Source organism: Mesoplodon densirostris, chromosome 4 (genome assembly GCF_025265405.1).
Source record: "Mesoplodon densirostris isolate mMesDen1 chromosome 4, mMesDen1 primary haplotype, whole genome shotgun sequence".
NCBI lineage: Eukaryota > Metazoa > Chordata > Mammalia > Artiodactyla > Ziphiidae > Mesoplodon > Mesoplodon densirostris.
In genome coordinates, this window is record NC_082664.1 from 27,967,299 (window position 1) to 27,994,858 (window position 27,560).

The 27,560-nt window shown below is 39.9% G+C and overlaps 1 protein-coding gene across 3 annotated transcripts in view; it reads right to left on the reverse strand.

The window, feature by feature from the left end:
• GPATCH2L (G-patch domain containing 2 like) overlaps positions 1 to 27,560 on the reverse strand; it is a 62,633-nt gene that overhangs the window by 22,767 nt on the left and 12,306 nt on the right. For 2 of the 3 annotated variants that reach the window (XM_060095792.1, XM_060095793.1), the window contains exons 3-8: positions 23,683 to 23,747; positions 19,086 to 19,262; positions 17,439 to 17,518; positions 14,363 to 14,430; positions 13,317 to 13,371; positions 11,311 to 11,396 (exon numbers count right to left, since the gene is read on the reverse strand). In XM_060095792.1, coding sequence (XP_059951775.1) covers positions 11,311 to 11,396; positions 13,317 to 13,371; positions 14,363 to 14,430; positions 17,439 to 17,518; positions 19,086 to 19,262; positions 23,683 to 23,747 — 531 coding nt within the window. Of the gene's footprint in view, positions 1 to 11,310; positions 11,397 to 13,316; positions 13,372 to 13,427; positions 13,468 to 14,362; positions 14,431 to 17,438; positions 17,519 to 19,085; positions 19,263 to 23,682; positions 23,748 to 27,560 lie in introns of all 3 variants that reach the window. The other variant, XM_060095794.1, reaches the window with a different exon arrangement.

Here is a 27,560-nt window from a genome sequence, read left to right on the forward strand (position 1 = left end):
GACCTTCAGAAAGAGAAACAAGTCAAACAAAGGGTAACAGTTTACAGCCATGCTCTTCTTTACCTTAAGCTCACTAAAGGACTCTCGAAAACTTTTCAGATTAAATGTTAACACCATTTCTTCAAACTAAACTGTTATTAGACAAGACAGTGGTTACCCTTGAGCTGTGGGTAGTGGGGGAAGAGGGACAGTGACTAGAAAAGGCACAGGGAACTTTTGGGATTCTTTCTGCTAATGTTCTGTTTCTGGATCTAGATGCTGGTTTACTTGGATATGGCTTCATGAAAATTCATCAGGTGTATATTTCTTTGTACACTTCTCTGTATGTGTATTATCCTTCAATAAAAAGTTTAATTAGGGCCTCCCTGGTGGCGCAAGTGGTTGAGAGTCCGCCTGCCGATGCAGGGGATACGGGTTCGTGCCCCGGTCTGGGAGGATCCCATATGCCGCGGAGCGGCTGGGCCCGTGAGCCATGGCCGCTGAGCCTGCGCGTCCGGAGCCTGCGCGTCCGGAGCCTGTGCTCCGCAACGGGGGAGGCCACAACAGTGAGAGGCCCGCATACCGCAAAAAAAAAAAAAAAAAAAAAAAAAGTTTAATTAAAAAATATTGCTCTTTGGGCTTCCCTGGTGGTGCAGTGGTTAAGAATCTGCCTGCCAATGCAGGGGACACGGGTTTGAGCCCTGGTCTAGGAAGATCCCACATGCTGCGGAGCAGCTAAGCCTGTGCACCACAACTACTGAGCCTGTGTTCTAGAGCCTGCGAGCCACAACTACTGAGCCCGCATGCCACAACTACTGAAGCCCGCGTGCTAGAGCCTGTGCTCCACAACAAGAGAAGCCACCGCAATGAGAAGCCCACACACCGCAACGAAGAGGAGCCCCGGCTCGCCGCAACCAGAGAAAAGCCCGTGCAGCAACAAAGACCTAATGCAGCCAAAAATAAATAAATAAAATAAAATAAATAAATTTATATATAAAAAAATATTGCTCTTCAAGGTCAATCAATGTTTATAAAATGCTAAGTTTTGACAGATGCAAAATAAGCATAAGAAAAGCACTCAAAAGGGTTTTAAGATAGTAATTCTCAAAGTATCAACTTGAGCTAAATGAAATAAATACTGCCTTTTATTTACACACCATCCATCATTTCACAGCTCTGCATGTTTGATGTATGTCAGTAAGATGGTTGAAGGCACATATCACTCCTTTATGGACCTAGTAAGTAATATTTATCTCACATTTTCCAGGAATGACACATTTTGGAGTAAAAAGATGAAGCCATTTATGCACCAAAATGTTTACATTTTTAACCGCTTTAAATGGAAATAGTTTTTTTAATGCTTATCTATTTTAGTAAAATGAAAATAAGTATTACTTACCTACTATTCTGCACATAGTTATTCACTGCACTATATTCTGCAATGTCCTTAGAAGGCTGCTGTGGACTCAAAGGCTTAGGTGGCCCTTGCACTACCAGACCCTCTAGGCCTTGCTTCTTGGATCCCCACTCGTCCCAGCTCGGTGATGTTAAGGGCTTCAGGGTTAATTGTCCCTACATTAAACGACCCCCCACCCCGACTGCTAAGCCTTCAGCCTGTAACTTCTCTGCAGTAAATGATCTACTTCTACCACCCCATTCCCACTCCTAATTGTTACACCTTCAAATTTTGTAAATTCCTCTGGTTATAACTTACGAAAGAACTGAAGGCTTTCCGAAACCAGGTAACACAGTTTATTAAGTCAATAACCTTATTTTGTTGTAAAAGTGTATATTTCTGTGTGGACTATTGCCTTTCTACTCAGGAGGTGTTTTTTTTTTTTTTGCTTCTTTCATTGTTCACTGAGTTTTTACTGAGCACTGGGTAGGGTACGGTGGTGAACAAAACAAGACAGTCTCTTCCCTAATGGGCTTGTAGCCTAGTCCCATTTCCAGCTGCACAGTTTTCCTAGTTACAGAATCTGCATAAGAGAGAAACTGAGGCAGAGATAAAGAGAAGTCATGCTCATTCCTAAAATTCAGCTTAGTGCTCCTTCCCTCTTAAAACATTTCTCTTAGGATCATTTCCAGGTTGGAGAGCTATTTCAAAAGAAGTAAAATAACTTCACAACTTAGGGCTGAGTACAGAAGGGATATCTTTTCTCTGTGTCCCTTCCTAGTAAAGATATGGGGAGGGAGGATGAGACACAGCCAAACTGTTACAGTAGGACAGGTCCAAGTGAACCCTAGTAATGGTAGAGTTTACAGCTTGGGGAAATCTAATTTTCCCTACTTGGGAAAAACCTTACAGCAGGGGTCCCCAACCCCTGGGCCGCGGACAGCTACCAGTCCTAGGCCTGTTAGGAACTGGGCCGCACAGCAGGAGGTGAGTGCCAAGCAAGCGAGTGAAGCTTCATCTGCCGCTCCCCATCGCTCACATTACTGCCTGAACCATCCCCCATCCCCCCACCCCCGTCCGTGGAAACACTGTCTTCCATGAAATCGGTGCCAAAAAGGTTGGGGACCGCTGCCTTAGAGGACAAAGAAGGACGAGAACTCAGAGCGAGCCAGGGGAAAGCCAAGAGGAAGCTGGGTGCTCGGAGCAGGAGGGTTAAAGGAGACAGGAGATGAACCTGCCGTGCTGTGCAGCACATTCAGAACGTTAGGAGAGGCCTGCACAGGAGTGGAGAACACTCTGTGTGGGCTGGAAGGGCCCCTTGTGTTCTTTGGGGACCTGTGCGTGGCGGCAGGCAACTGCTGCAGCTCAGCTTCCTGTGCAAGAGGCAGTTCCAATTTTCTGTTTATCCCCCAAAATTCCGTATCTATAAATTGTAGACATAAAGCATTAAGGAAGGGAAGGAAAAATAGATTGAACTATCCCCACCCCCATTTTCACTTAGAAGTATTTAACCACTTGGCTCCCTTTCTGTTTAATGTGTTATTTCTTTAATTCGTGCTGTTTTACTTTTGTATCATGTTACTTTTTTGTAGACCTTTTATATTTTGGTTATTATAAACTACTACATTATTTTCGTTATTAAACTACTTTTTTGTTCTGAAGAACAAAAAGAAAATTGTGTTCTTTTACTCTGTGTCACTGTCTCACAAGACAGAAACTGAAAAGGGACAACACACAGGCGAGGCATCACAAAGGACAGGAGAAGAGGGTGAGCTTCCCCTTCTCACCAACATACAAACCCCCATCCTTATAGGTTGAATGGCAGAAGATTTAACTAGATTTTTAAAAACTCTTTTTAAGAGCAGTACACAGTTGCTTTTGTGTTGAACCATGTACTGTGTGAGGAGGGACAGGACCTTTCAATTATGCAGGGGCAAAAAAGGCTAAGTATTAGTTAAGCTAAAATCTCTACCAAGTTAAAAATTCCTTCTCAATTGAAGTGGCATATGGTTATCAGAATCATGTAAGGAACTTTCACAAAATACACATCTCCCACCATGCTGGGATGGGAGAAGAATCTGTAATGTTTATTTTGAAATTCTTCCTCAGGTAATTCTCATAAGCTTCTACCTACTGTGAAAATTACTGAGCTAAAAAAAATAGACCAAATTCCCAAAGCCAAGCTAGTCCATAAAACAAATCTAAATATTTAACTTAAAGAATAACAGAATGACTAAATGAATATAAATGTAGATAAAAGTATTGTTCCCCAGTATGCAAGCAATGAACCCAGAGAAAAGACAGACAGCGAAGCTCACTCTTTTTCTGTTTCATCTGATCTGGGCCTCAGTATTCTTTGGGCACTACTTCCTTCACAGCATGAATGCCGGGTCAGTACTTCCCCTAAAAGCATCACATTCAGCAGCATTTCCCGAAAAGAACTCAGGGAGGTGGAGGTGGAATGAACATTAAAAATAATAAATACACTCTTTAAAAATTCTTACTTCAGGAAAAATCACTAAATTCCCTTCATAAATGTGAAGGTGAAATGCTGAAGATTAACAATTAATTGAAAGAGTATTCCGTATATCCACACATAAACAAATCTATTTCATTTTTTACTGCAGGTAACTGAAAAGATCAGGTGAGTTGTTAAAACTGCAGTGTTACTTAGGAAACTAGGCAGATCACTATGTCCCTGGGGCAGGAATGTACTTTTAGGGAAAAACAAAAACAAAAACAAAAAACCTTCCTTTGAGAAATACATGCATGTTTAATAGAACCAACGTTGGCAAAAAAAATAACTGAAGTGACTGCTTTAGATTTAGAACAAAGATGTTTAGAGTCACTCCTAAGGAAAGAAAATAATCTTTATCTGCCCATGGCAAGCTAATTTAAGGAATGGTTCACCTTCAAAAATCACTCATTTTAAAAATTCATTGAAAAGTTCAGTTTTTGGTATGAAATAAAAATAAAATTTATTGGGAAACGGTATTTATTTGCTGTACTTTTCCTTAAGCACACACAAATAAGTAACATCAGGAAAAAATTATTGGTATTTCTAAGGACCACAGGTCATATACATCATATATTCCAATTATTCTCCTTAATTACTAATCTATTCACCTCAATTATTTTTAACAAAAATGTACGGAGCCCTACACTATGCTGGATGTGGAGAGGTTATATACAAGATGACTGAGCCAAGGGCCCGTCCACCAGGAGCTCACAACATAGTGAGGGAGGCCGATGCATAAAGAAGTAACAGATACAAGACACTGAGCTGTAATCAAGGAACAAGGAAAGTGTGAGGGTAAATTGTGGAAAAAGAGGATTAAATCTAAGGATGTAGAAACCCCTTCCTCACATGTGATTTTTACCTTCAGGGTTAACTGACATTTATTAAACACCCAGTAGGGGAAATGTATTTTCACAGACTTGCACGTATGAGAGGATCCAGGCCTTCTGACACTAGAAGCAGCCAGAGAGAGAAAACGACCTCACAATTAGAGGACACAAAGGAGCTTTATCTAATAGGAAGAGATCCTAGCAATCCCACTAGTGTTTTCACTCAAACCTAACTAACCCTCAGCAGTCTATGACAAACTGCTCACTAGCACATGAAAATTCTCCATAATCTACTTCCCTTGGCTGGGCCAAGGTTAGCATATCATGAAGCTGTTTCATGTCACCCACAGGAGCAGAACAGTTTCACATCACTTGGAAGGATGGGTATATTACAATAGCAAAACAGAGAGAGAGAAAATGCTTTCATCATTCCACTCTGGCAGTAAGATGCCAGCTGGCTGAGAGCTGCTATAAACAAGACTGTCCAACAGAGGACAAAAGATTCCAGAACTGTGTACTATATAATGGGAATTCCAGTAGGATTGGGCAGCCTTATGGACAACATTAGAGCAGAAACATTTCCTAACACATGACCAAAACCAAGGCACTACAGAGGTGAGCAAGAGCTGCTGTGCATCACAGGATCCCAACAGAGAGAGGACTAATAAAAGGTTCTTTCCCTCAAGCCCTGAGGTAAAACCTGAGGCTGTTTACTATGGCTCCAAAGGTCAAAATAAACAGTATGAATTGAGTCTTCTTTTTGCTCTTTGAAACTCCTTGTCAAGTGGCACAGCCAGCTGGGCACACAACTCTGATATGCAGATCATAACGTTTGTGAACAGATAAAATGAATTACAATGAGTGCAGCCTATCACATTTCAACTCTCTAACGGGCAGGAAGGTCTCTCTCTTTTTCACCCAAGCACTGTCCAAATGCCTCCTCTTACAGTCCACTTGAGGTCATTTTAAGCACCTCAGGAAGCTGTACTACTACTCATTAGCAAACGACTCTGGAAGCCAACTCAAGGTTTGTAAAACTGCAATTATCCTAAGAACAGGGTAGGGTGGTAACTATATAACAAAAATAATAATTTTAGCTACCAGTATGCTAAATTTTCAAATATATTATTTCATTTTGAGCCCCACTAGCCCCCCAAATATTGATATTTTCATTTTCAAGGTGAGGAAATTGAGGTATGGGGAGGTTAAGTCTTTCACCCAGGTAAAGCCAAGATTCTTACCTGAGTCTGCCTCACACTAATATGAGATTAAGAAGGAATAAATGGAAATGGTGATACATTACCAAGTCACCACCCAAAATAGAGGAAAGGTCAGGAAAGTTGGAGAACAACTCAAAACTGCCGCAAGATACTCAAAAACTACAACTGGTGACTTGTGCATCACACAGAGATGTAGCAATTGATAAGTTCCAGTTATGGTTTTCTAAGACAATAATGGTTAAAAAAAAAACCCAGCTATCCTTCACAATCAATAAATCTCTCATTTTGGGAAAAGCTGCCTACAGCACTAGTTCCTTATTACCATTCCATGACTGTGTCCTTGACAGCAATACCACCGCCTCTACCAGAACACCAATCACACCATCTGCTGTTGGAGCAGCAGCAATCCTTAATACCGGAACCAAGTCTTACTACTTTAATAGCAACAGCCCAATACCAGCAACCAAAACAACCAAGCCTAAACAGCTGGTTTACGAATTTCATCTAGGTACCCTGCACACTATCCACACACCCACCCACCAACTCTGCCCATTTGTTAATCACTATGTGCTGGGCACTGTGCTAGACCCTAGCACTCTCTTCCTCACCTGCAGCAGTTCTCCAAAGCTAAGTGAAGCCCAGGGTTCTACCTCCCATATAGAACTGTGCTCAGAACAGCAAAGCACAGAGCTCATACCAATTATGAAATGGGATTTCCTGCTAAGCAAATTACAAAGCACCAGTCATAAAACCATATGCATTTAGGGCGATAGTTCCCAACCCTGGCTGCATGTTAGAGATACCTGGGAGCTTCAAAATACTGCTAATGCCTGGGCCTCATCCCAGGCCGATTAAATCAGCATCTTGGGACCTGGTGGCCCAGCATGGATATATTTTTTAAAGCTTCTCAGGTGATTCAAAAGTACAGCCAGGGATGAAAACCACCAAATTTACTTATTTCTGGAGTGGCACTTCTGAAAACCTCTTAGCCCACAAATCGATTAGGTGGTACAAAGACCACAAAGACTCACTCTCATTGCACTTGCCATGTGGGCTGTATTAAAATGACACATCAATCAAACCTTCTCTTAAAATCACGGTCCTGTTATTTCTTTGTTTATAGCAATGAAATTCTAAACAAGAGAGTACCTTGAGGTCACTCATCGCCCCCCAGTGGTCCCCAGGCCTCACTCAGAGAACCAGAGCTGTGTGTTAAGGCTCCAGCAGTGAGGAAGGAGGTTGCTGAGGAGCACTCCCTCTCATGCAGCTGAGGGTCTGGGGGAGTGGAACTGGCCATGTCCAGGCAGGAAGCAGCCTCAGCTCAGTAACCCGAAAGGAGGAAATCTTCACAGTTCAGGCATGATTATCAAACTCTTTGTGCCTTTACAGGAGAGTAATTATAGGCATGTGAAAAAAGGGAAGCACTCCCCAAGGACCTCTTCCTCACATGCTCCCCAAGAGGCGGTAGAGCCATTACAAATTCCATGATGAAGAGGAAAAACAGCCTGGGAACAGCCAGGAGGCAATACAGCAAATTAATACACCGGCCCTCCTCGGGGAAGGCTGTGATGAAACAGGAAACACTTCTCTCTTCGCAAAATAAAATTATACCACTAATGATAAGAGAGTCACCACACACACACACACACACACACACACACACACACACACACACACACACACACACATCGTTCTAATAATGGGTATGAAATTCCCAATGCTGCCCAGATGCTTTGAAAGAAATCTTTTCCTACTACAAATAAAATGGAACGAGAAAAAGATAAAATTTCCATTCGAAACAGTTTTTCAGACGGTCATTCACCTGCCTCTTCCCTACCACCAGCACTCTTTAACATTCCTTCCTAGGTGCCAGGCTTTGTTCAACGGTCCACTCTTTACAAAGCCCACCATCCACTTGTGAATCCGATCTCATCAGTCAGCCACACGGGAGCTAGACGGCTCCTTCTCTACTGACTACTCAGCGGGCAGGGACCCTGCTATTAAGGAAAACAGGGAGCCCCGAGGGCTAAGTGAGACCATCATCCACATTTCCTAAAACCTGCATAGGTCACTTGTGCTGACCATTTCCCACAGATCAGGGGCTGCCAAACTATTGATTGTGCACCCTCACCAGGAAAAAATCTGAACAAACCCTCCTTATATATGTAATACACACACATAAAACAAAAACATGTGCTGCTAGACTAATATATGTACAACTTAAAGCAAAAAAAAAATTTTAAGGATAAGATAATAAGTAACTGTATTTATTTAAAACATATTTAAAAATTAAAAAAAAATTTTCCCTCTACCCCAAAGAACCTTCATGTTTGCAACCTACTTTGTATCCACTGGCCCAGGAATGATGTCAGGCAGGACATCATATGAGCTATAATTGCCCACATTCTCTCATCATGCTTTCAGCAATGGTCTGAAGCAATAAGCAATATTTCCCTAGAGCTGAGTGCACCAGAAACACGGCCTAGGCTTCCTTATGTTTCCAAGTCCAGCCACCAGCACTGCTGGTAAAAGAACGAAGATAATGATGTGGATAATGAGATACACAAAGAAACAAGAAGCTCACACCCACTCCAACCAGGATAAGGCCTTAAAGGTAACAGGAAACCTGATAGAAGCATGGATACCAATCTCAGCACAGCACAGTTCTAGGCAGCAAAGGTAAAGGGAGAAGGGCAAATAATACACTTTCAGCATATGACATGACACAGTGTTACTTATACAGTCCTTCCAAAGAGCACACACAGCCATGATATTATTTGGTATTAAGATAAACAGCTGTGTTGGTGGGAATGTAAATTGATACAGCCACGATGGAGAACAGTATGGAGGTTCCTTAAAAAACTAAAAACAGAACTACCGTATGACCCAGCAATCCCACTACTGGGCATATACCCTGAGAAAACCGTAATTCAAAAAGATGGGGCTTCCCTGGTGGCGCAGTGGTTAAAAATCCACCTGCCAATGCAGAGGACACAGGTTTGAGCCTTGGTCCCAGAAGATCCCACGTGCCGTGGAGCAACTAAGCCCACAAGCCACAGCTACTGAGCCCAACTAGAGAAAGCCTGCGTGCAGCAATGAAGACCCAACACAGCCAAAAATAAAAATAAATAAATTTTAAAAATTTATAAAACAAACAAACAAAACAAACACAAAAAGAGGCTTGAAACACATTGTTCACTGCAGCACTATTTACAATAGCCAGGACATGGAAGCAACCTAAGTGTCCATCAACAGATGAATGGATAAAGAAGATGTGGCACATATATACAATGGAATATTACTCAGCCTTAAAAAGAAATGAAATTGAGTTATTTGTAGTGAGGTGGATGGACCTAGAGTCTGTCATATAGAATGAAGTAAGTCAGAAAGAGAAAAACAAATACCATATGCTAACACATATATGGAATCCAAAAAAAAAATGGTTCTGATGAACCTAGGGGCAGGACAGGAATAAAGATGCAGACGTAGAGAATGGACTTGAGGACACAGGGAGGGGGAACGGTAAGCTGGGATGAAGTGAGAGAGTGGCATGGACATATATACACTACCAAATGTAAAACAGATAGCTCGTGGGAAGCAGCTGCATGGCACAGGGAGATCAGCTCGGTGCTTTGTGTCCACCTAGAGGGGTGGGATAGGGAAGGTGGGAGGGAGACGCAGAGGGAGGAGATATGGGGATATATGTATACGTATAGCTGATTTACTGTGTTATACAGCAGAAACTAACACAACACTGTAAAGCAATTATACTCCAATAAAGATGTTAAAAAAAGACCAACAGCCGGAGGACTGCTTTCGTATGGACTGAAATCTCGTCTTCCAAGACAGCCAGAGCACCACCACCTCTAAGAAAAGCTCCCTGAGCCTGAGTGAGGAGCCGCTCCTCTGTGCTGCTACCACTCTGGTGCACACCTTTAGGCACTTGTCACTACAAATTGTAGTTCTCCATTTCCACACCTGACCTTCCCATGAGGATACAAGCTCCTTAGAGACAGTACCTAAACAAAGTGCCTGGCACACAGTAGGGAGTCAGCAAATGATGAATGAATGATGACTAAACAGCATGCAACTAAAGAAAAGGCCTTACAGTAATTTATTAATATCCCCATATCTTCCAAGTTCTTAGTTAACACCATGTGTGACAGTCTCTCTTTTCAAATGACTTTCCCTATTGAAATACTACTTTTCCAGTAGAAGGCTAGGCAGTAGGTTATAGTGCAGAGTTTATTATTACAGCCCACAGCAAAAGTTCTAACTGTATCCATGAAAGAATAATCTCTTTGTGCAGCCTGCACCCCAAATCTACGAACATATCCACTTAAGAATGTGTAAGGAAGAAAAACAGAAAAAAAAAATCATCAGAACCTTGGAAAAAAATTGTTTGTGCTGCTAGAGGTAATACAAGTTCTGTGGTTCAGCCTATTAGTTGCTCCTTGTGCACAAAAACCTGCTAGGGCATGCCATCACTGAAACCATATTTACTTTGCATGTCACCCAACTTAAGAGAATATATTTAGAGGCACTGGTTTCATTCTGCTATGCAGGTGCAGGATTCTTTCTGACAAATATATACTGAATGCCCAGTAAGTGCCAGACACTGTGTTAGGTACTGGGGACATATCAGGGAACAAGACAAGGTCCCAGCACCTAGAAGCTTATATTCTAATGAGAAACCAGGGGGAAAGTAGGAAGAAAAAAAAAAAAACAATAAACAAAGTCATTTCAGACTGTGACTAAAGCTCTAAAGGAAAGAGATAACGAATGGCGAGTGGCACAGGTGGCCCCTTTAGACAGGGCGGTCTGAGAGGTCCTCCCTGAGGAGGTGGCCTGAGCTGAGATGAGAAGGAGCCAATCATGGGAAGAGCTCTAAGATGGCAGTCCAGGCAAAGGGAACACGTGTGAAGGTTCAGCGGCAGGAAAGGGTTGCAATTTTTGAAGAACAAAATGGAGCTCCCTGGCACAGCTGGATCTCTTCCCCATGAGGAGGACAAAATCTATGAAAGGAGGCTGGACATGAAGGCAGGAGTCAGATCATGCAGGGTTTTGCAGGGCATGGCAAGGACCAGTAATAATGTTCTTTGAGGATGGGGCTTCTAGCAGAAGAAATACGGAATAGGAGCCAGAACTTAAGTCAAAGTTGAGATTTAGATCACATCCTAGCCATGTGACCAAAGGAAAGAACTTCAACACTCTGCCTCAGTTTCTGCACCTATAAAACAACTAGTGACCTCAAAAGGTTGTTGAAAAGGTCAAATTGGATAGTATACACTAACATACTTTAGTTTGCAAAGTGTTATAAAAAGGAAATAGTATCATCGAGAAAAGAAGTCACTCGAAGACAATTACCTGGCAGAGCAGTGTGCTGGTGAGCATCTTCGGTGAGAAGCATCAGCAAGAACATCCAAGGAGTAAAGGGGAGAAAGAGGATTAAACTGCAGGAATAAATGAGATTATTTCAGTATGGCTTATATGAAACAGACCTGATCCTAAAGGGCTACCTGCTACTTGCTTACTTTTGCCCTTTGACTGTTCAACTCTCTTGCCATAACACAGACACCATTCAATAAAGTTGTGCATATTCAACAGTGTACCCACGAATGTAGCATAACTGATCTAGCACGCCTCAAAAAACAGACTATTCCTTGGTAAGCAATAATTTTTCAAAAACTTCTGATACACAATAATTACTTAAATGGCAAAAGATAGTACTTTCTAACTGACATAAAGGGAACTTATGCCTACTGATTATCAGCCCTTGTTCCCAAGAATACTAGCATGAAATTACCTTTTCATTTCCTTATCCTGGCAAATGTTTCCAGTGAATAACTGGTTAGCACATACCAGCAGCAGTGTAGTGGAAACAGAACTAGATTAAGAATTAGAATAGCCAATGTTTAGTTCCAGCCTACAACTGAGTTGCCATATATGAAAAACCACAAAATCTCTTTGACCTTTACTCTCCTCATCTGTAAAATAGATGTATCACTATCTGTCTTACCTATTTTACGGGATTATTGTGAGGGCTACATAAAATAGTACTTTCGGTTTAACAAGTAATTTCAGTTTCTCATCTGTAAAACACCTATTCACCTCAAAAGGGGGCTATAAGGGTCAACTAGGACACTATAATAAAAGTACCTCACTTTATGTTGGCTACCTTTCTTTGGAGTTTTTCCACAGTAAGTACTCCTTCCCCAAAATTTGAGAAGTAAATATATATCAATACTAGAAGAACACTGAATGGTAATTTCAAAAGGACTTAAAAAGTATACAAACTAAGCAACTGTTCTGTCATAGAGGTTCCAGTCCCAATGTTGTATGACTTTGGGCAAATAGCTTAAACCTCATTTGTAAATAACACATCTCATTTGTAAATAACAGATCTGGACTAGGTGATCATCACAGGTCTCTTTGCCTTTAGATCCTCTGACGCAAACACAATTAATACCCTAGCTTAGTGCTCCTCAAACTGCAATCTCTCACATCCCACCTTAATGACTTTCTCTTTATCTGCCCACCACCTGCTCTACTACTTATTTAATATTTTTCTTCATATCAATTATTTTTACTCACCCTTGTCCTTACTATGTTTCTATGAAATAAAAAGTTTGATAGAATGATCACATGTTTCTAAAGTAAATTATTGGAACTTAAAGTAAAAATTCTGTATCCACAAGCCATCTAAAGTCATATAAGTACACACCAGTTAGGTGTACCACTGTTCTAGTTCATTTTGAAACAGTAACTTCAAGATGAAAGTTCCAAGTCTAAAATGTTTATCAACTTAACAAGCTAATAAGCAGTCAAACAAAACAAAACAAAACAAAAAAACGATGGAGCGATAGAAAGCCTGACAATTTTTACCTATCAGTCTTCATCTATTTTACAACTAATCATCAAGGTGAAGCAACCTCTCTCCCAGCAAAACTCAAAAGCCTCAAACGTTAAAGGAACATATTGAGCATCACTGTAATTTTAAAGTTATGACCCCTACACAGGATTAGACATGCCAAGGGCCCCCTCAGGGGTAGCTAGGGTAAAAGAGTAAGAGGCTCTAGGCCTCGACCCCACTTTACCCAAAGTAGCTCTACCTTCCTCTGCTTCATATGTTTAGGATTCAACATTGTACTTCTCAGCACAGGATGCTGATGCATTCTGATTTCTTACTGCAAAGTTCAAAACCAGAATGACAACTGCATTCCTATGAAATATGTGTTATAAGTAATAAACTGAAGGTCACAAGTTGAAACTAAAAAGGGGAATTAGCTACAGTTCTTATCAGTGAATACTAGATATTCTTGGAAAACAGTCCTCCAAGAAAATCAGAATAACATAAGGCACAAGAACCTTACCTCATGTGCACAAGCAGAAATGTGAGGAAAATCAGAAGCCAACGCTTTATTCTTTCTAAAGAAAAGGAAATCAAATGATAAAATAAAGATGACAAAGAAAAGCAATCTCACCTGATTTCGTTCTCTTTTCCCAGCTGATGGTAACCAGAAACTAAAGAGAGGGAGGGAATAAGAGGAAAGAAAACAATAAAAGAAGTGGTAGGAACATTATTAGAGAGAAGATAAAAAGATGTTGGGTTAATGAAGACAAAGAAATGAGAAAAAATGGAGTTGGAGAAAAGGAGAGAGATGTTAAATGTGTATGAACTTTTTTGCAGAAAATAACTCTTCAAAGTAAAAAGCCTTTTAATGGAATGCAGAAGACTAGACACTCTTAAAAAAACTCAAGGTGGTGGTGTGGCACCCACGCACTCTCAGCTGTGCAATGAGAACAGGATCCCCAATTAAACAAGGGCATAAACCATATCTTGCCTATTTTATAGATTAAAACTTCAACCAGGCTGGATGGGTATAGGAGTATAACTACTGGATACTGACCATGACATGTAGTGGAGACACCAAAGAGCCAACCATGTTAGGGGACAAGGCTGTCACAAGAAAGGGTGGAATGATTTTCCTATAGCTACACATAGGCTTTCCAGTGGCACTTATCACAGTAGTTAGAACAAAAAGATCTCTCTCTGTCTAGAGGTCTAAAAATGGGAAGACCATATAGGAGAATACAGAGGCAATCACCCATTTTGAACAAAAAAATTTTTAAGAGACAGAAAAATGAATTTAAAATATAATATCCTTATTGGAGGCCACTTTTATAATGCAGCACCTATAGACATAAATAGCAAAGAAATAAAAACTAGTCTAGAAAGGAAAAAAAACCCCTCTCGTGAGTTTAGGGTGTTAGCCATTTTAACTGTTATAAAGTACCCATCTTTAAAACCTTCTTTTTCAGCTCTACAATCGAATTTTTAGGTTCTTTCATAAAACGTTCCCCTGCTGCCTCCTTCAAGGAAAAGGCTAAGACAGCCAGTGAATACATACGGACTTACTCTTTCTGCCGAGGGTCACTAATGAGGTGGCCTATCCTCTCAGTCCCCAAATTACTCATGCTGGACTCCTGAAAAGGCCAAGAGGATAACAGTGTCATCTAACCACAGAAACAAATATGTAAGTATGATCTATCATCAAGCTCATGCTTTCCCATAATTATACCAGCAACCCCAAAGCACAAGTCAGATGTCAATCTTAAAATCCAATAGCATCTTTTTGTGGGATTCTACTGTTAAAGTATTGCATGTTATTCTAAACTTATTTTTCTCTAGTGATCAAAAAAAAGTCATTATAAGCATTTCTTTTTACTATATACAGTATTTTAATATAGTAATACCTCCTAGAGTTATTAAAGTGTATCAAAATAGAAACACTTTAAAAAAAATCCAACAGCAGCCAATTTTTAACAGGCCAGCACACCAATATCCCTAGAGTCATATGATTTTAGCCTCAAGAGCCTTCATAATGGGATATTTACTGAGTCCTCAATGGTAACACCTAAGTATCTACTAACTAAATGTATACATGTCAAAGGACTTTTGTAACTTACAAAAATCGTCACCCTGTATTTTGCCTGTTAAACATGTCCTAAAGTAAAAATAGAAGTCGGTATAAATTGCTTCTTAAATGTCCGGTTCTCAAGATTGTAATATCAAATCATATCCATAACACCACAAGCAATTCAGAAACTAATCATATCCAAAAAACTGGAAAATGGCAGAAGACACTCACCCTTCATTTAACGTGAGTACACTTACAGTGAACATCTATCACAGAACCTTGGGATGCGCACCAACAGTACAGGAGCAAGAGTTACGTGCATATGAGGAAGTGTTAAGATGAGAGAGCGTAAGTCATAGACATGAATGTCAAAAATGTCAAGCCTGGTACTCAAACACATGTGTTTCTGAGCAAACATTATTATCTGCATTCGTCTATGTGTGTGGATTAGCCTAAATATTAGGGTACACGTTTTAGCAGAACTGGCTATAGAAAAATTAATTTGAGGTCAGATTTCAGGTGGGATTGGAGCTAAATGAAAAGGCTTCACATACTGTATTCTTCATATTCTTCACTCCTTACACCTATGCCTCCTGGTCACAGACAAAGCCATGGTAAGGTAATGGGGCCAAGGGAAAAGATGGGTGAAAAATGAGCTATTTGTTACAGCAGAAAAATTATTAACTTAAAGTGCCGTAATGTTTAAATTTACAGTTTATTACTGTGTAAATTACAAGCAGTACTTTGCGTAATTAGCAGCTCGCTGGCAGGGAGCTGTGAATGAAACTCATTATTTATGATTACAATTTAGAAAAAGAGAAGAGAGATGGGGGAGGGAGAAGAAGGGGGGCAGAACAGTGACCTCTGGTAGAAATGACAAATATCCCTTTAAGGTGATGAAGATGAATTAAACAAGTAAATATTATCCTATTCATTTGAAATCATTAAAGACACATCCAATAGGCCCTACTTTCCTTCCATGCAAGCTAAAGGGAGCCTCCAGGATGAAATGATTTACCTCCACGGAAGTGGAAGGCTCTTATTTTATAGGAGCTGAAACAAAGTAAGGTAGGTGGTAGGGAGAACATCATCTGTCAAGCCTAACCAGTAAAGAGAAAAAGTCAAACCAGCGCTCTGTGCCCCACTCCCAATCTCCTGCCTCCCTCATGTACTCCTACCCTGCTAGCTGTCCTGATAAGAATAAGCTCTCAGAATAGCAAATGCAGCATTTTATCGCCTATAAAATGAGTAATCCAAAAGAAGAGGTATCATTCTTCCAATAAGGAAATGTCTTTCTAATTAGAGAGTTGAAGTTGAATTTAAAGATAAAAAGAATATGGGGCTTCCCTGGTGGCGCAGTGGTTGAGAGTCCGCCTGCCGATGCAGGGGACACGGGTTCATGCCCCGGTCCGGGAAGATCCCACATGCCACGGAGCGGCTGGGCCCGTGGGCCATGGCCGCTGAGCCTGCGCGTCCGGAGCCTGTGCTCCGCAACGGGAGAGGCCACAACAGTGAGAGGGCTGCATACCGCAAAAAAAAAAAAAAAAAAGATAAAAAGAATATGAATTCATCTGAAAATAAACAGCCTCATTTCTTCTGCAGAAAACAGTTCCCTGATTAATCTATGAAACAGTAGCTCCCTGAGGGCAGGCAGACCGTGGCTCTGACCACTACATACCTGGCTGGGCATAGAGCCTGACACACATAGGCACTCTACATGCTTACTGAGTGAACAAACACATTAATGCTCTAAAATGCCTCTCCTGTCCTTATTCTTTGTCCACCACAATCCTCTGTGACTGGGTAGGAACCCCAGCCTTAACCTATTTTCAATCTCAAAGCCAGAGTAAAAAAAATAAATTAAATAATTAATTAAATTGAAATTGAAAAAGATAAAAAAGAAGTAGACCTGGGTTCAATTTTCTATATTTTGCCACTTCTATCTGGGTAACATCAGACATTCCTTAACATCTTTGAACCCATTTTCCTCATCCTCTAAAGAGAATATCACCTTTTTTACAAGATTTTTGGGAGGATTAAGTGAACTGAGTGCCTAGCACAGTCCCTGGCGAAGGCAGAACTGAGTAAATGGAAGATATCCCTCCCTCGTGGCCAAGGAGGGGCTTCTGAAATTTGGTAACAGGTTTTTTTCCCCAGTTATTTTCTTTTTTAATGAAGTCTAGAATAAAAGACCAAAGTTAGAACAAAAGAAGCATTCATGAATTCAAGAGGAGTCATAAAGAAGCCAAAAGTATTTCAACTTATATAATAATAATATAAGATTAATCAAAAGAGTAGAAGAGACAGAGATCAGGGCTGTAGATTTACAGACAGCAGACACTGTCATGACAGTGCTCGCTTTGTCAGAACTTCTGTATGAATCAAGCTTCACCTTTTATGTGTGCATCCATTCACGCCCTAGATAATGTTCACTCTTGTGAACTTGCAAAATACACCTGGTTTAATTAACCCCAGGGAGTTCTCAGGCAGCACCTTTGATTATCAACAGTGTATGCAAATCTTAGAGTGAATATTATCTTCCCAGTGAACCTAGGAAACAATGACGGCTATCACCTTCCCAACAAGCCTTCTTCGCCCCTTTCTGAGGCATCGAGCTGCAGCTCCAGGCAGACGATTAAAGCGAGCATGGTACCCTAAATAAAAAATAAGAAAGACCTCAGTAACTGAATGCAGAAGATTCATTAGCAATGATATGCTTCTAGTACACCAAAAGCCTTCCTCCCCATGATCTTACTAAAATGACCCTTAAACTAGTATCGCTAGGCTATTTGCCAATGATTTACTATTCCCATGTCTTTGTCACCAGTAGTATCATCTTAGGCATGTCATTTACCTCTGACCTAGGCATCCTCATCTATAAAAAAAGAATGATCACTGGCTCAGTCCTCTTTTACAGTACTGTTTCGAAGGCTCAATGAAACAGCACATGGAAGGTACTTTATAAACTGAAAACACTACACAAATATAAGGTATTATCAACAATTTCTAATTGCAAATTAAACGTTAGCTATTATCTTAAGAATTCTAATTCATGAAATAGGTAAAAATAGCATGTATAGTATAATCCCATTTTTCTAATTGCTGTATATGTTCTATACATAGAAGAGACAACTGGAAGAATCCACACCAAAATGTTATCAGTGACTCCGGGTGTGGGATTATAGGCCATTTAAAGTTTCTTCTTCCTATTCTTGCTTATTTGTATATATTTTAAGTGGCCCATAAAGAACTTTTAGAAATGGTCACTGAAATGTTTATGAAAGTTTTAAGGTAGCAAACAACGTGCCTCAGCCAAGCATCATTACCAAGAACCAACTGGTTTGAGAAGGACTTTCAATCACCCAAATTTATCACAACGGAATGCTACAGAATCGGAATTTACAGGTCTATTGTAATTCTGATCACCAATAGATGCTCAACATATACTTGGTAACTGACTAACTGGTTGATTATTGATTACTGGGAATCCTCACATCATAAATTTATAGAGCTAAAGGAAACCTCTGAAACAGTTTTGTTCAATGTCACAATATCCTAAGTGATGACCCTGATGTCCCTAGGAAATGAAGTGACTCTGCCACAGTCACAGAGCCAGAGAGGCAGTACCAGACAGTATTACCCAGAGTATCACCACATTTCCTTCCCCGTCCTAGGCTCTTTCCATTTCACTTTGCTACATCATAACTGATGGAAAGCAAAGGGAAAGGATACGTATTTGTGTTACAGTCCACAATAATAGAATTATTAAAATAAAATATTTTTAAAAATATTTTTAAATCATCCATTTTTAAAATGTCATTATACCTTGTACGTGAGTGTTGTTACTGAAATCTGTTCTCTTCCAAGATCCACTACTTCAGGCTTCCACTGAGCACTCAGTAGCCCATCAGTTTCACAGCAGGATAAGCAGCAGTGACATGCTGCTAGGCTTCTTAAATCTGGCCAAATGGCAACAGCCAGCTGAAGGAACGCCCTGCTAATATATATTCCAAGAGTCTCCATGGATTGATTTAGGTAAAAATGGAGAGAACCTCAAGCTTTGAGACTCACCCTTGAATCTTCTAGAAAAATCCCTGGACTAGTTCTAAAATTCAGATAGGTAATGCATGCTTACCAGCATGGGTATGCTTGCCATGGGAAGACTCTCCCCAGAAAGAATCATATAAGTGTGAAGTATATTTTGGTCTCCTCAGAACTCACCTCTTTGAGCTGGCCGAGAAGGTAAAAGGAACGTGGAATCTGAAAGTTTATCCAGTCCAGAATCCATCCTCTCTACTTCAGAGCAATGGTCAGGAGCCCACTTGGGCAGAAGATTAGGGACAGTGAATCCTGGGACACATTCTCCTTCATAGAACCAATCACTCTGCTCGTCGTCCCCTAAAGTAAAGAGATCCTATCATAAGCTGGAATTTTAACATGCTCTATGAAAAACCAAATAGGAAGATGACTTCTCAGTGCTATAGGTTTGATTATACTTTTTAAATAAAGCCAAAGTACAAAAAAATTGTTTTGATACTTCTTCTTGATCCATATTTTGATGAAAACTGGGACATCAAACTAGTTCCACATAAATGTCATACTGTGGTACACTGGACTGCTTTTGATAGTAAAAACGAATAAAGCTACCATTTACTAAGCCCTTACCACCTACCAGAATCTATGCTAAAAATCTGTAAATTTGTTATCTCTTCCAAACCTTACACTAACTCCAACTTATCAATTAGGCAACTAAAGCCCAGAGAAGTCAAGGTCAAGTTAGTAAATGATGAAGCCATGGCTTCAACCTAAAGCCTGACTAACTCCAAAGCCTTTAACACAAAAATAAACTGCCTCCCATGTACCATTTTAAGTGGTAAAAATGAACTTCGAGGTTCAAAGCCCACAAACATTTCTCAATTCAAAACTAGCTATTCCTGAAGAATTTCTTGCTATATTTGTATTTCTCATAATAGGTGAATAAAGAATGTATATCCATACCTTGTTTCTTCCTTAATGCCTCATTAATGGGACACAAAATCATCTTGACAGTAGCAATCCAAGCTACCAGGAAAAAACTAACCACAAAGAGAATATAAGCCCCCAAGGCTTGTCAAGAAGTTATACTATTTGCCCAAGGCCATACTTTTGATTATTGACAAAGTCAAGACTAGACCCATATAGCCCAGACTCTTGGTTCAAACTTCTTTCTACTGGCTACAATGATAGCATCTCAATTTCCCAAAGAGCTTATTCCTGCCCACAAAAGGTAAGATGGGCAACTTTATGTCTGCTACCCCACACTCCTTTCAAAACAGCAAGGATGAAGGAAAGTATTACTAGAACATCTAAAGAGTTCATATTGCATTCATTTTCTAATGGGTACTGGATCTCAAGGAAGCTGCTCAGGCCATGCTAATCTCATGAAGTATCAGTTTCATGGACCACTAACACCCAGGAGAATGGTAAGTCTTAAATCACTGCAGAGATCTCTAACAGGGGAAAGAAGCCACTAAAGAAGTTGCTCCAAGTGTTCCCTCATAAAAACACACCATCAACAGGCTGTTTTTCTAAAACAGTGGTTCTCAACCTTTAGTGTGCATCAGAAGGACTGGGAAGGGTTGCTGGAACACAGACTGTTGGGCCCTACCCCCAAAGTTTCCAATTCTGGCCTACACAGGACCAAAAATGTTCATTTCTAATAAGTTCCCTAGTGATGCTAAACTGGTCTGGAGACCATACTTTGAGAACCACTACTCTAAAAGATCTCACCAAACCAGGTACAAGGATGAATTAAAGATAGACATCAGAATTAACCATGATTAGTTTCACTGCAAGTCAATATATTAATTCCTTCCTATTCATAAGCATTCCTCAGGCCATTTATTAAAATAGTATTATTTAGCTAGATCGTATTTTCTGATGACAAATGTCAGACTATACGGGAATTTTCTTTTTTTTGGTTCTCAGGCATTCACTCAAGATTTTTGATAATACAGAAAGGGACTCACTGAACTGGAAGGAACCTTGTGAGATCTCATCTAGACCAGTAGTCTTCAACCTGGGTTCACTAGGATGCCTGATGCAGGAGCTCCTCAAAAGAGTGCTGCCAGAGAATAAGGAAGAGGCTGAGTGGATCAGGCTCCAGACCTCCTGCTCCTCTAGGATCTTGCTTTAACCAAAATAAGTTTAGTTGTTTTATAATTTGAGGTTCTATGTACACTTCTGTTTGAGGGAGAAAAAGGAGAATTTTCCCCTTATCTGGGTTCCCCAATAATTATTTATTAAGAGCTTACTATATGCCAGGCAATGTGTTACTTATTGTGGTAGCAAGTAAAAAAAAACTCCTGTCTTTGAAAAGCTTCAATGGAAAAGACATGCATCTATAAACAACAGTGTAATAATGGTAAGTGATAAGAAAGCAGTAAGTACAGGGAAAGAAGAGTTGAGGGTTCTAGGAGATGACGCCTACAATAAGTGTATCAGTCAGAATCCCTTTAGGAAACATGTACATTTGAATGGGGTATTTGAGACTTTAGTGAAGTGATTATTTACAAAGGTATAGACAGTACTAAGAGAAGCCAAAGGGATGTTGAAGCATTCGGAGCCAGCAGAGCAGGGAGTCTTTACCATTCCTAGATCTGAAGAAGGGGAAAGAATGGTTACCAGAGCACAGGGAGAGAACTGTGGTTATAGGAGAAGGGCCCAAAGAGGAGAGGGAGCCTTCAGCAGGAGAACACAACCCCTACCAACCAGCAGTCCAACGGAAAGGGAGTCAGGGACGGCTCTAATCCAACACTGCACTACTGTTTCCAACTCTTCATTACCTCACTATAATAGAATGATACACCCACACCCTTCTCCTTTGCCCTGGGATTCCACAGAGCCTTCCCCTCGAGGCAGAGCACACTTCCTCATTCCACAGACACAGACATGGGGCTTAGTCATCTGATTTGCTTTAGGTAGTAAAACACCAGCAGATGTGATTCAAGCAAAAGCTTTAAATATTCATGCATGGTCTGGTTTGGTCACTTGGCATTTATGTCCTCTGCCATAAGAAGTCCATGCCACACAGAGCCATCGCTCCTTTAGCCTAGGTCCCAGAATAAGAAAACAATGAGTAGATACAAACCTAACTTGAAGCCTGGAGCCAGGCTGAGCCCAGGCAAGATCAGCTGACCCACAGCCAACCCCCAGCCCCATAGCAAGAAATAAATGTAGTCAACCACTGAAATCTGGGGGCTGTTAAGCAGTATTAGCATAATCAAAACTTGACTAATACACCCAATCTCTTTCGCCTCCCTCCCTCCATACTTCTGCTGTTGCCTCCTATTGGCCAAACCCAACAAGAAATTGAGAGTAAGAAAACTCACAGATGTAGTCCAGAGATATGCCCCAGAGGAGCAAAATGAGAACTGTCTTGGAGGATGACCAGCCATTCAAGGAAAGGTGAAGATGAGATTTCAGGCAGAGAGACCAACATAAACAAAGACATAGAAGCAGAAAGTAACATAGCTTTGTGCTGAGAACTCTTAAGTATCTAAATATCACCAAAATGTGTGAAGTTGAGGCAGAAACAAAGGGAAAGCTGGGGCTATAAAACATTCTACAACCTTCCATAATATACCAAGGATTCCTTATCAGTGGAAGGCTTTCCAAAGGCCCAAAACTTAATTGGTTGTAATAGGTCCACACTTTCTTACACCTCTGTATACACATCATAACCTTTAAGAGATGCATTAGGATATTGTAGTAAAAGCAAAGAAAAAGTAATTCTGAAAGTATGCTCCAGTTCATTCATGGAAAGACAACCAGACTTTCCTGGTATGAGATAAGAGAATCAAGACCCTAGCTAGAGCCCACCGGGGAGTATATACACACAGCTTCTAATGACACCTAGCTCCCTCAGAATCAGAAAGGAACAGAAATGTACTCACAACAGCCTCCATTATAGAAGGAAGCTCAAGAGCTCCATCTATGCCCACAACTCTGAGGCATGGGTGAGACACCTCCCCACCGTCTCTCTCCAAAATTAGGACTTGGAACCTAAGTCTCACTGTCCCGGGATCCCTTCAGTTACTAAGGAGCCTATCTGGACCAACCTAGACATGTAGCCGTGTCTCTGTCCTTCAATCACTTAACCCTTGGAGAAAAATCACTGGATTTCAGAAGATCTACAAACCCCTTATTTAGATTAAGAAAACTACAGTCCAAAGGAGCTATAAGAAATTCTTATTAGTACACACTTACTGTGGCACTAAGCAAGTGTACAGGACAGGATCAAATTACTGTTTAAATAGTAAAAACAAAAAACTGATAATGAACATACACCAGCCTTATTCACAGTGCTCTCTACTAAACTTCAGAAAGAATTTCTATAATATATTCACCGAGAACACTATGGCCGCTTATAAATAAGGTTAAAAAAATAAATCCTCCATATGTGAAAATAAGAATGTCTTAACATCCAGTAATACCTAAGGTTATTTTTTGGTTTTAATAAAAAGCAACTTCCCAAAGTTCCATCTTTGACACTATAACCCCCCTGGATCAAGGATTCTCAAAGTCTGAACTACCTGCACAAAAATCACCACAGGTGCCTGTAGAAAATGCAGATTCCAAGGGCCAACTCTAGACCAATTTGATTTCCAGGAGCTCAGGAACTTGCAGTTTTCACAGTTCCCCCACGTGGCTTTTATGCCCTAAAGTTTGACAAACACTTTCATAGACAACCATCATATTCTCTGTGAGGCACTTCTAGAACCACTAGAATCTTCCCAGAAACACTGAACCAACGTCCCAAAGCTGGAATCAAGATTACCTTGCCGTCCTTCATCGTTGGTAAAGAGCCCTGTGTCACTGCTGCTACACACACTGCTGGTTTCACTGGAAAAAAGAGTAAAACACAAGAGAATACATCAGCTCCAGTCAAAAACAAAGCAGTGTCCATTGTGTCTTCTGGTTTTCAAATCGAAAGATTCCAAGTTTCCCTAATTTCACTCTAGCTCATTAGCCAATCAGAAATGTAAATTTCATAGTTAAGTCACAGGAGTAAGTTTATTTTCCCCGAAAACGAAAGAAATGTAAAAAGAGGAGAACTGTAAAACTTTAACTTATATTTTAAAGTTTAAAGTACTTTTTTTTTTTTTGCGGTACGCGGGCCTCTCACTGCTGTGGCCTCTCCCGTTGTGGAGCACAGGCTCCGGACGCGCAGGCTCAGCGGCCATGGCTCATGGGCCCAGCCGCTCCGCGGCATGTGGGATCTTCCGGGACCAGGGCACGAACCCGTGTCCCCTGCATCGGCAGGCGGACTCTCAACCACTGCGCCACCAGGGAAGCCCCTAAAGTACTTTTAAAAGATCTCAAGTCACTTTGTTAGTTTAGCATTAGAAAGTTATTTATTAAGGCTCACAGAAGTAATTCTCAACCTGCTTTGGTATATCAAACAACACAAATTTACCAACAAATTTTATTTTAAAATATTGTTTACTATCAGTTTCATATGAAGCCATGCAACTTTAAGAAATCCAGCATCTTTCAAGTTTTCCCATTTATAAAGCAGCAAACAAAAATCCATGAACAGAAAAAAAAAGAAAATCAGTATGACAAAAGTTGTATTTTCTAAAATTAATGTCTCTCTTGATAGCAAATGGATACAGCAAAATTCATTTTCAAAAAAGGAGGTTAAAAATAAAAAAACAAACTCCATTTGAACTCATTGAAATAAAACTTTTAGGGACTTCCCTGGTGGTCCAGTAGTTAAGACTCTGTGCTCCCAATGCAGGGGGCCCGGGTTCGATCCCTGGTCAGGGAACTAGATCCCACATGCCGCAACTAAAGATCGCATACTCGGCAACGAAGATCCCACGTGCCACAACTAAAATGCAGCACAGCCAAATAAATAAATAAATATTTTAAAAAAAATTGTAGAGTAAACCATCATATACCCCCCACGTAAATTCCGCAATTAGCATAGTGCTCTATTTCCTTTATCACACGTCTCTCATCTATCCATCCATCAACCCATCTTGTTTATATGCATGAAAAAAAATAAACGGAAATAAAACTTTTGCCCCACAGAATTCTGTCCAAGTCAGCTTCATTTTGAGCTACTTCCAACAATTGATTCTGCCTCTTCTGATGCTGCATTTCTCCCACCTAATCATCAAATTTGACTTATCTGGTTCAAGAAAATTTTCTCTATTCTTTACAATATTAGCGATTTCCTTGATTGGGATGTTTCCTTCTAAGCTAGTCAATTTTGTTCACGTGCTCTAGAAGACAGAAGAAGCATTCTCACCATGCTGCATAAAGAATAGGCTTGGCAAAATCCCAGTCTACATTTCTGGATCAAATATCTGAAAATATTTTGTATTTTGCAACATTTCCAAATATCTTGCCAATACTAAATCCTAAAAATGCCGGTTAAATTAAGTAGCAATGTTTCCTCACTTAAGCTTGTCTCTGGGTAACAGATCCAAGAAATTTGTCTCAGCAAGAGCCAACAAAACATACCTGATTTCTTTAAAGGTTCTTTCATTTTATTTTCCTCTATACTTATAAGTGGGAACATTCTCAGATGTCATTATAAGAAATGTCTCACAAAACTATACCGCTGGATTCTGATGGATTTAGAATCTTCAAAGAGCTCTGCAGTTAAATCTGGAAGACATCCTCACTGGGTACTGTATTCTTCCTACTTCTGAGTCCAAGGAACTGTGCCTGCTGAACTTTATGGTGTTGTTTTTATGTTTTTAGCAAATTCCTAGGAATATTAGTGGTCTAACTCTAACTCCATTGAGTCTTAATACACATTCTCTCATATCAACTACTTTATTTCTCTCATCTTGCCTCAAAGGTAAAGCATAATTTTATATTTTTTAGTTCCTCTTGATATTAAGGAGGACTTAAAAAGCACATCAGGCCATAAGACAGACATTCTACTCCACCACTGTGTTACATGCTTTCTTGGTTAACATATCAGTAACTGAGATGTAGGGATCAGCAAACAGCCGCCTGTCTACCATTTTTGTATAGCCTGTGAGCTAAGAATAGCTTTTATAGTTTTAAATCATGGGGGGGTGGTGATCAAAAGAGGAATACTTTGTGACATATGGATATGCATGAAATTCAAATTTCAGTGACCATAAATAAAGATTTACTCGAACACAGCCAGGCTCATTCATTGACCTATCCTGGCTTCTTTCACACTACAACTGCAGAGTTGAGGAGTTGCAACAGAGAACGAATCACCCACAAAGCCCCAAAATATTTACTATCTGGCTTTTTACAGAGGAAATTTGCTGATCTCTGCTGTAAGTGTATTACAAGGTCTACTCTGCAATGTCTATTGAATTATTTATTTGAATATTTCCTCTATTTGAATATTTCCAAGTAAGAAATTAGAACCATTGCTTTATTACGAAGTCTATGGATTCTTCTCCTCATTCATTTCCAGCCACCTGTAAGCACTACAAGATACAGTGCTTCTCTGATCCTTTTTTGCATGGATTCCATTCTCTCCTCATATTCTAAATAAAGTAAGCGCAAAGAAACCTGCTGGATCAAGAAAGGTATTGGTAACCTAAAACCTTCCTGTCCCTGTACATTTTCTATTTCTGTCAACAGTATTTAAAGAGACTCACTGTTCTTTAAAGAGATTGGACTAAACTTGTAAGTTTTCTATAAACAGTTAATTAGAGTAATGGCAATGATGTCACAGAAATATCACCAGGATTTTAAGACTGTGTTCAAGGGAGATACGTATTTTCTTCACTGAGAAGATAATTTATGCCTTAAAGAACACTTATTACATAAAAGTATCATCATTCCATCAATATCTGGAAATGACTATTTCATCTGATAGCATCTTATTCCCTCAGAAGAATTTGCACTGTGGAAATCTAATTATATGTAAGAAACTGTTAGCATAATTTTCTGAGGAAAAAAATGGGAACTTCAAGGCATATTTGCACATAAACACCATGATACAGCATGCAAATATGTAGTGCTAGCTATGAAGTAGAAGTAAATATTTCCCCTTACAATTTACAGGCCAAAGCTATCCAGTCCTGTGGCTTTCATTCACTTCTGACTCAGAGATTATGGTTTTTTAAAACAAAATTCATAGGATTTTAATAGTGATTTAGTCAACTATAAAATGTTAATATAGCTAATTAAACATAATGTTTAATATTCTGGTAAAGATAAGCTCCTATCTTTCAATAAAAACAATTTTCTTTTAGTACCCTTGTAGATCACAAGGTCAAAAAGTTAGAAGATGTCAGGCTACTACACATTTTTCCTATGCCCAAACCGTCAAATTTGTTTATAACTTTTTTGCTATGAGCATTTTTATTAGGCAAGGAAAAAAGCTCTGTTCCTCATTTTTATAAGGAAAAAGAAATGTGATCCTATCCTTAGCGTCCATTCCACTATGGTCCTCTGAAACTTAGTCAGGAAGACAGAAACTCAGCCTTTATTAATCTTCAGAAAAAGTAACAAGACAAAGCCCAGAAAGATAGTAGGTAATGAAATCCTGTCTTTTCCTAAAATGACAGCAACTCCTAGAGGCATCAATGCCTCCTGTCTTTGCCTTGGGAGCTGTTCTATACTCCCTGTTCTCACATGATTCTAATCTATAACAGTTTGCATATAAAAGTCTTCATAGAATATTTCTAAAATATTTTTGAGTAGAAA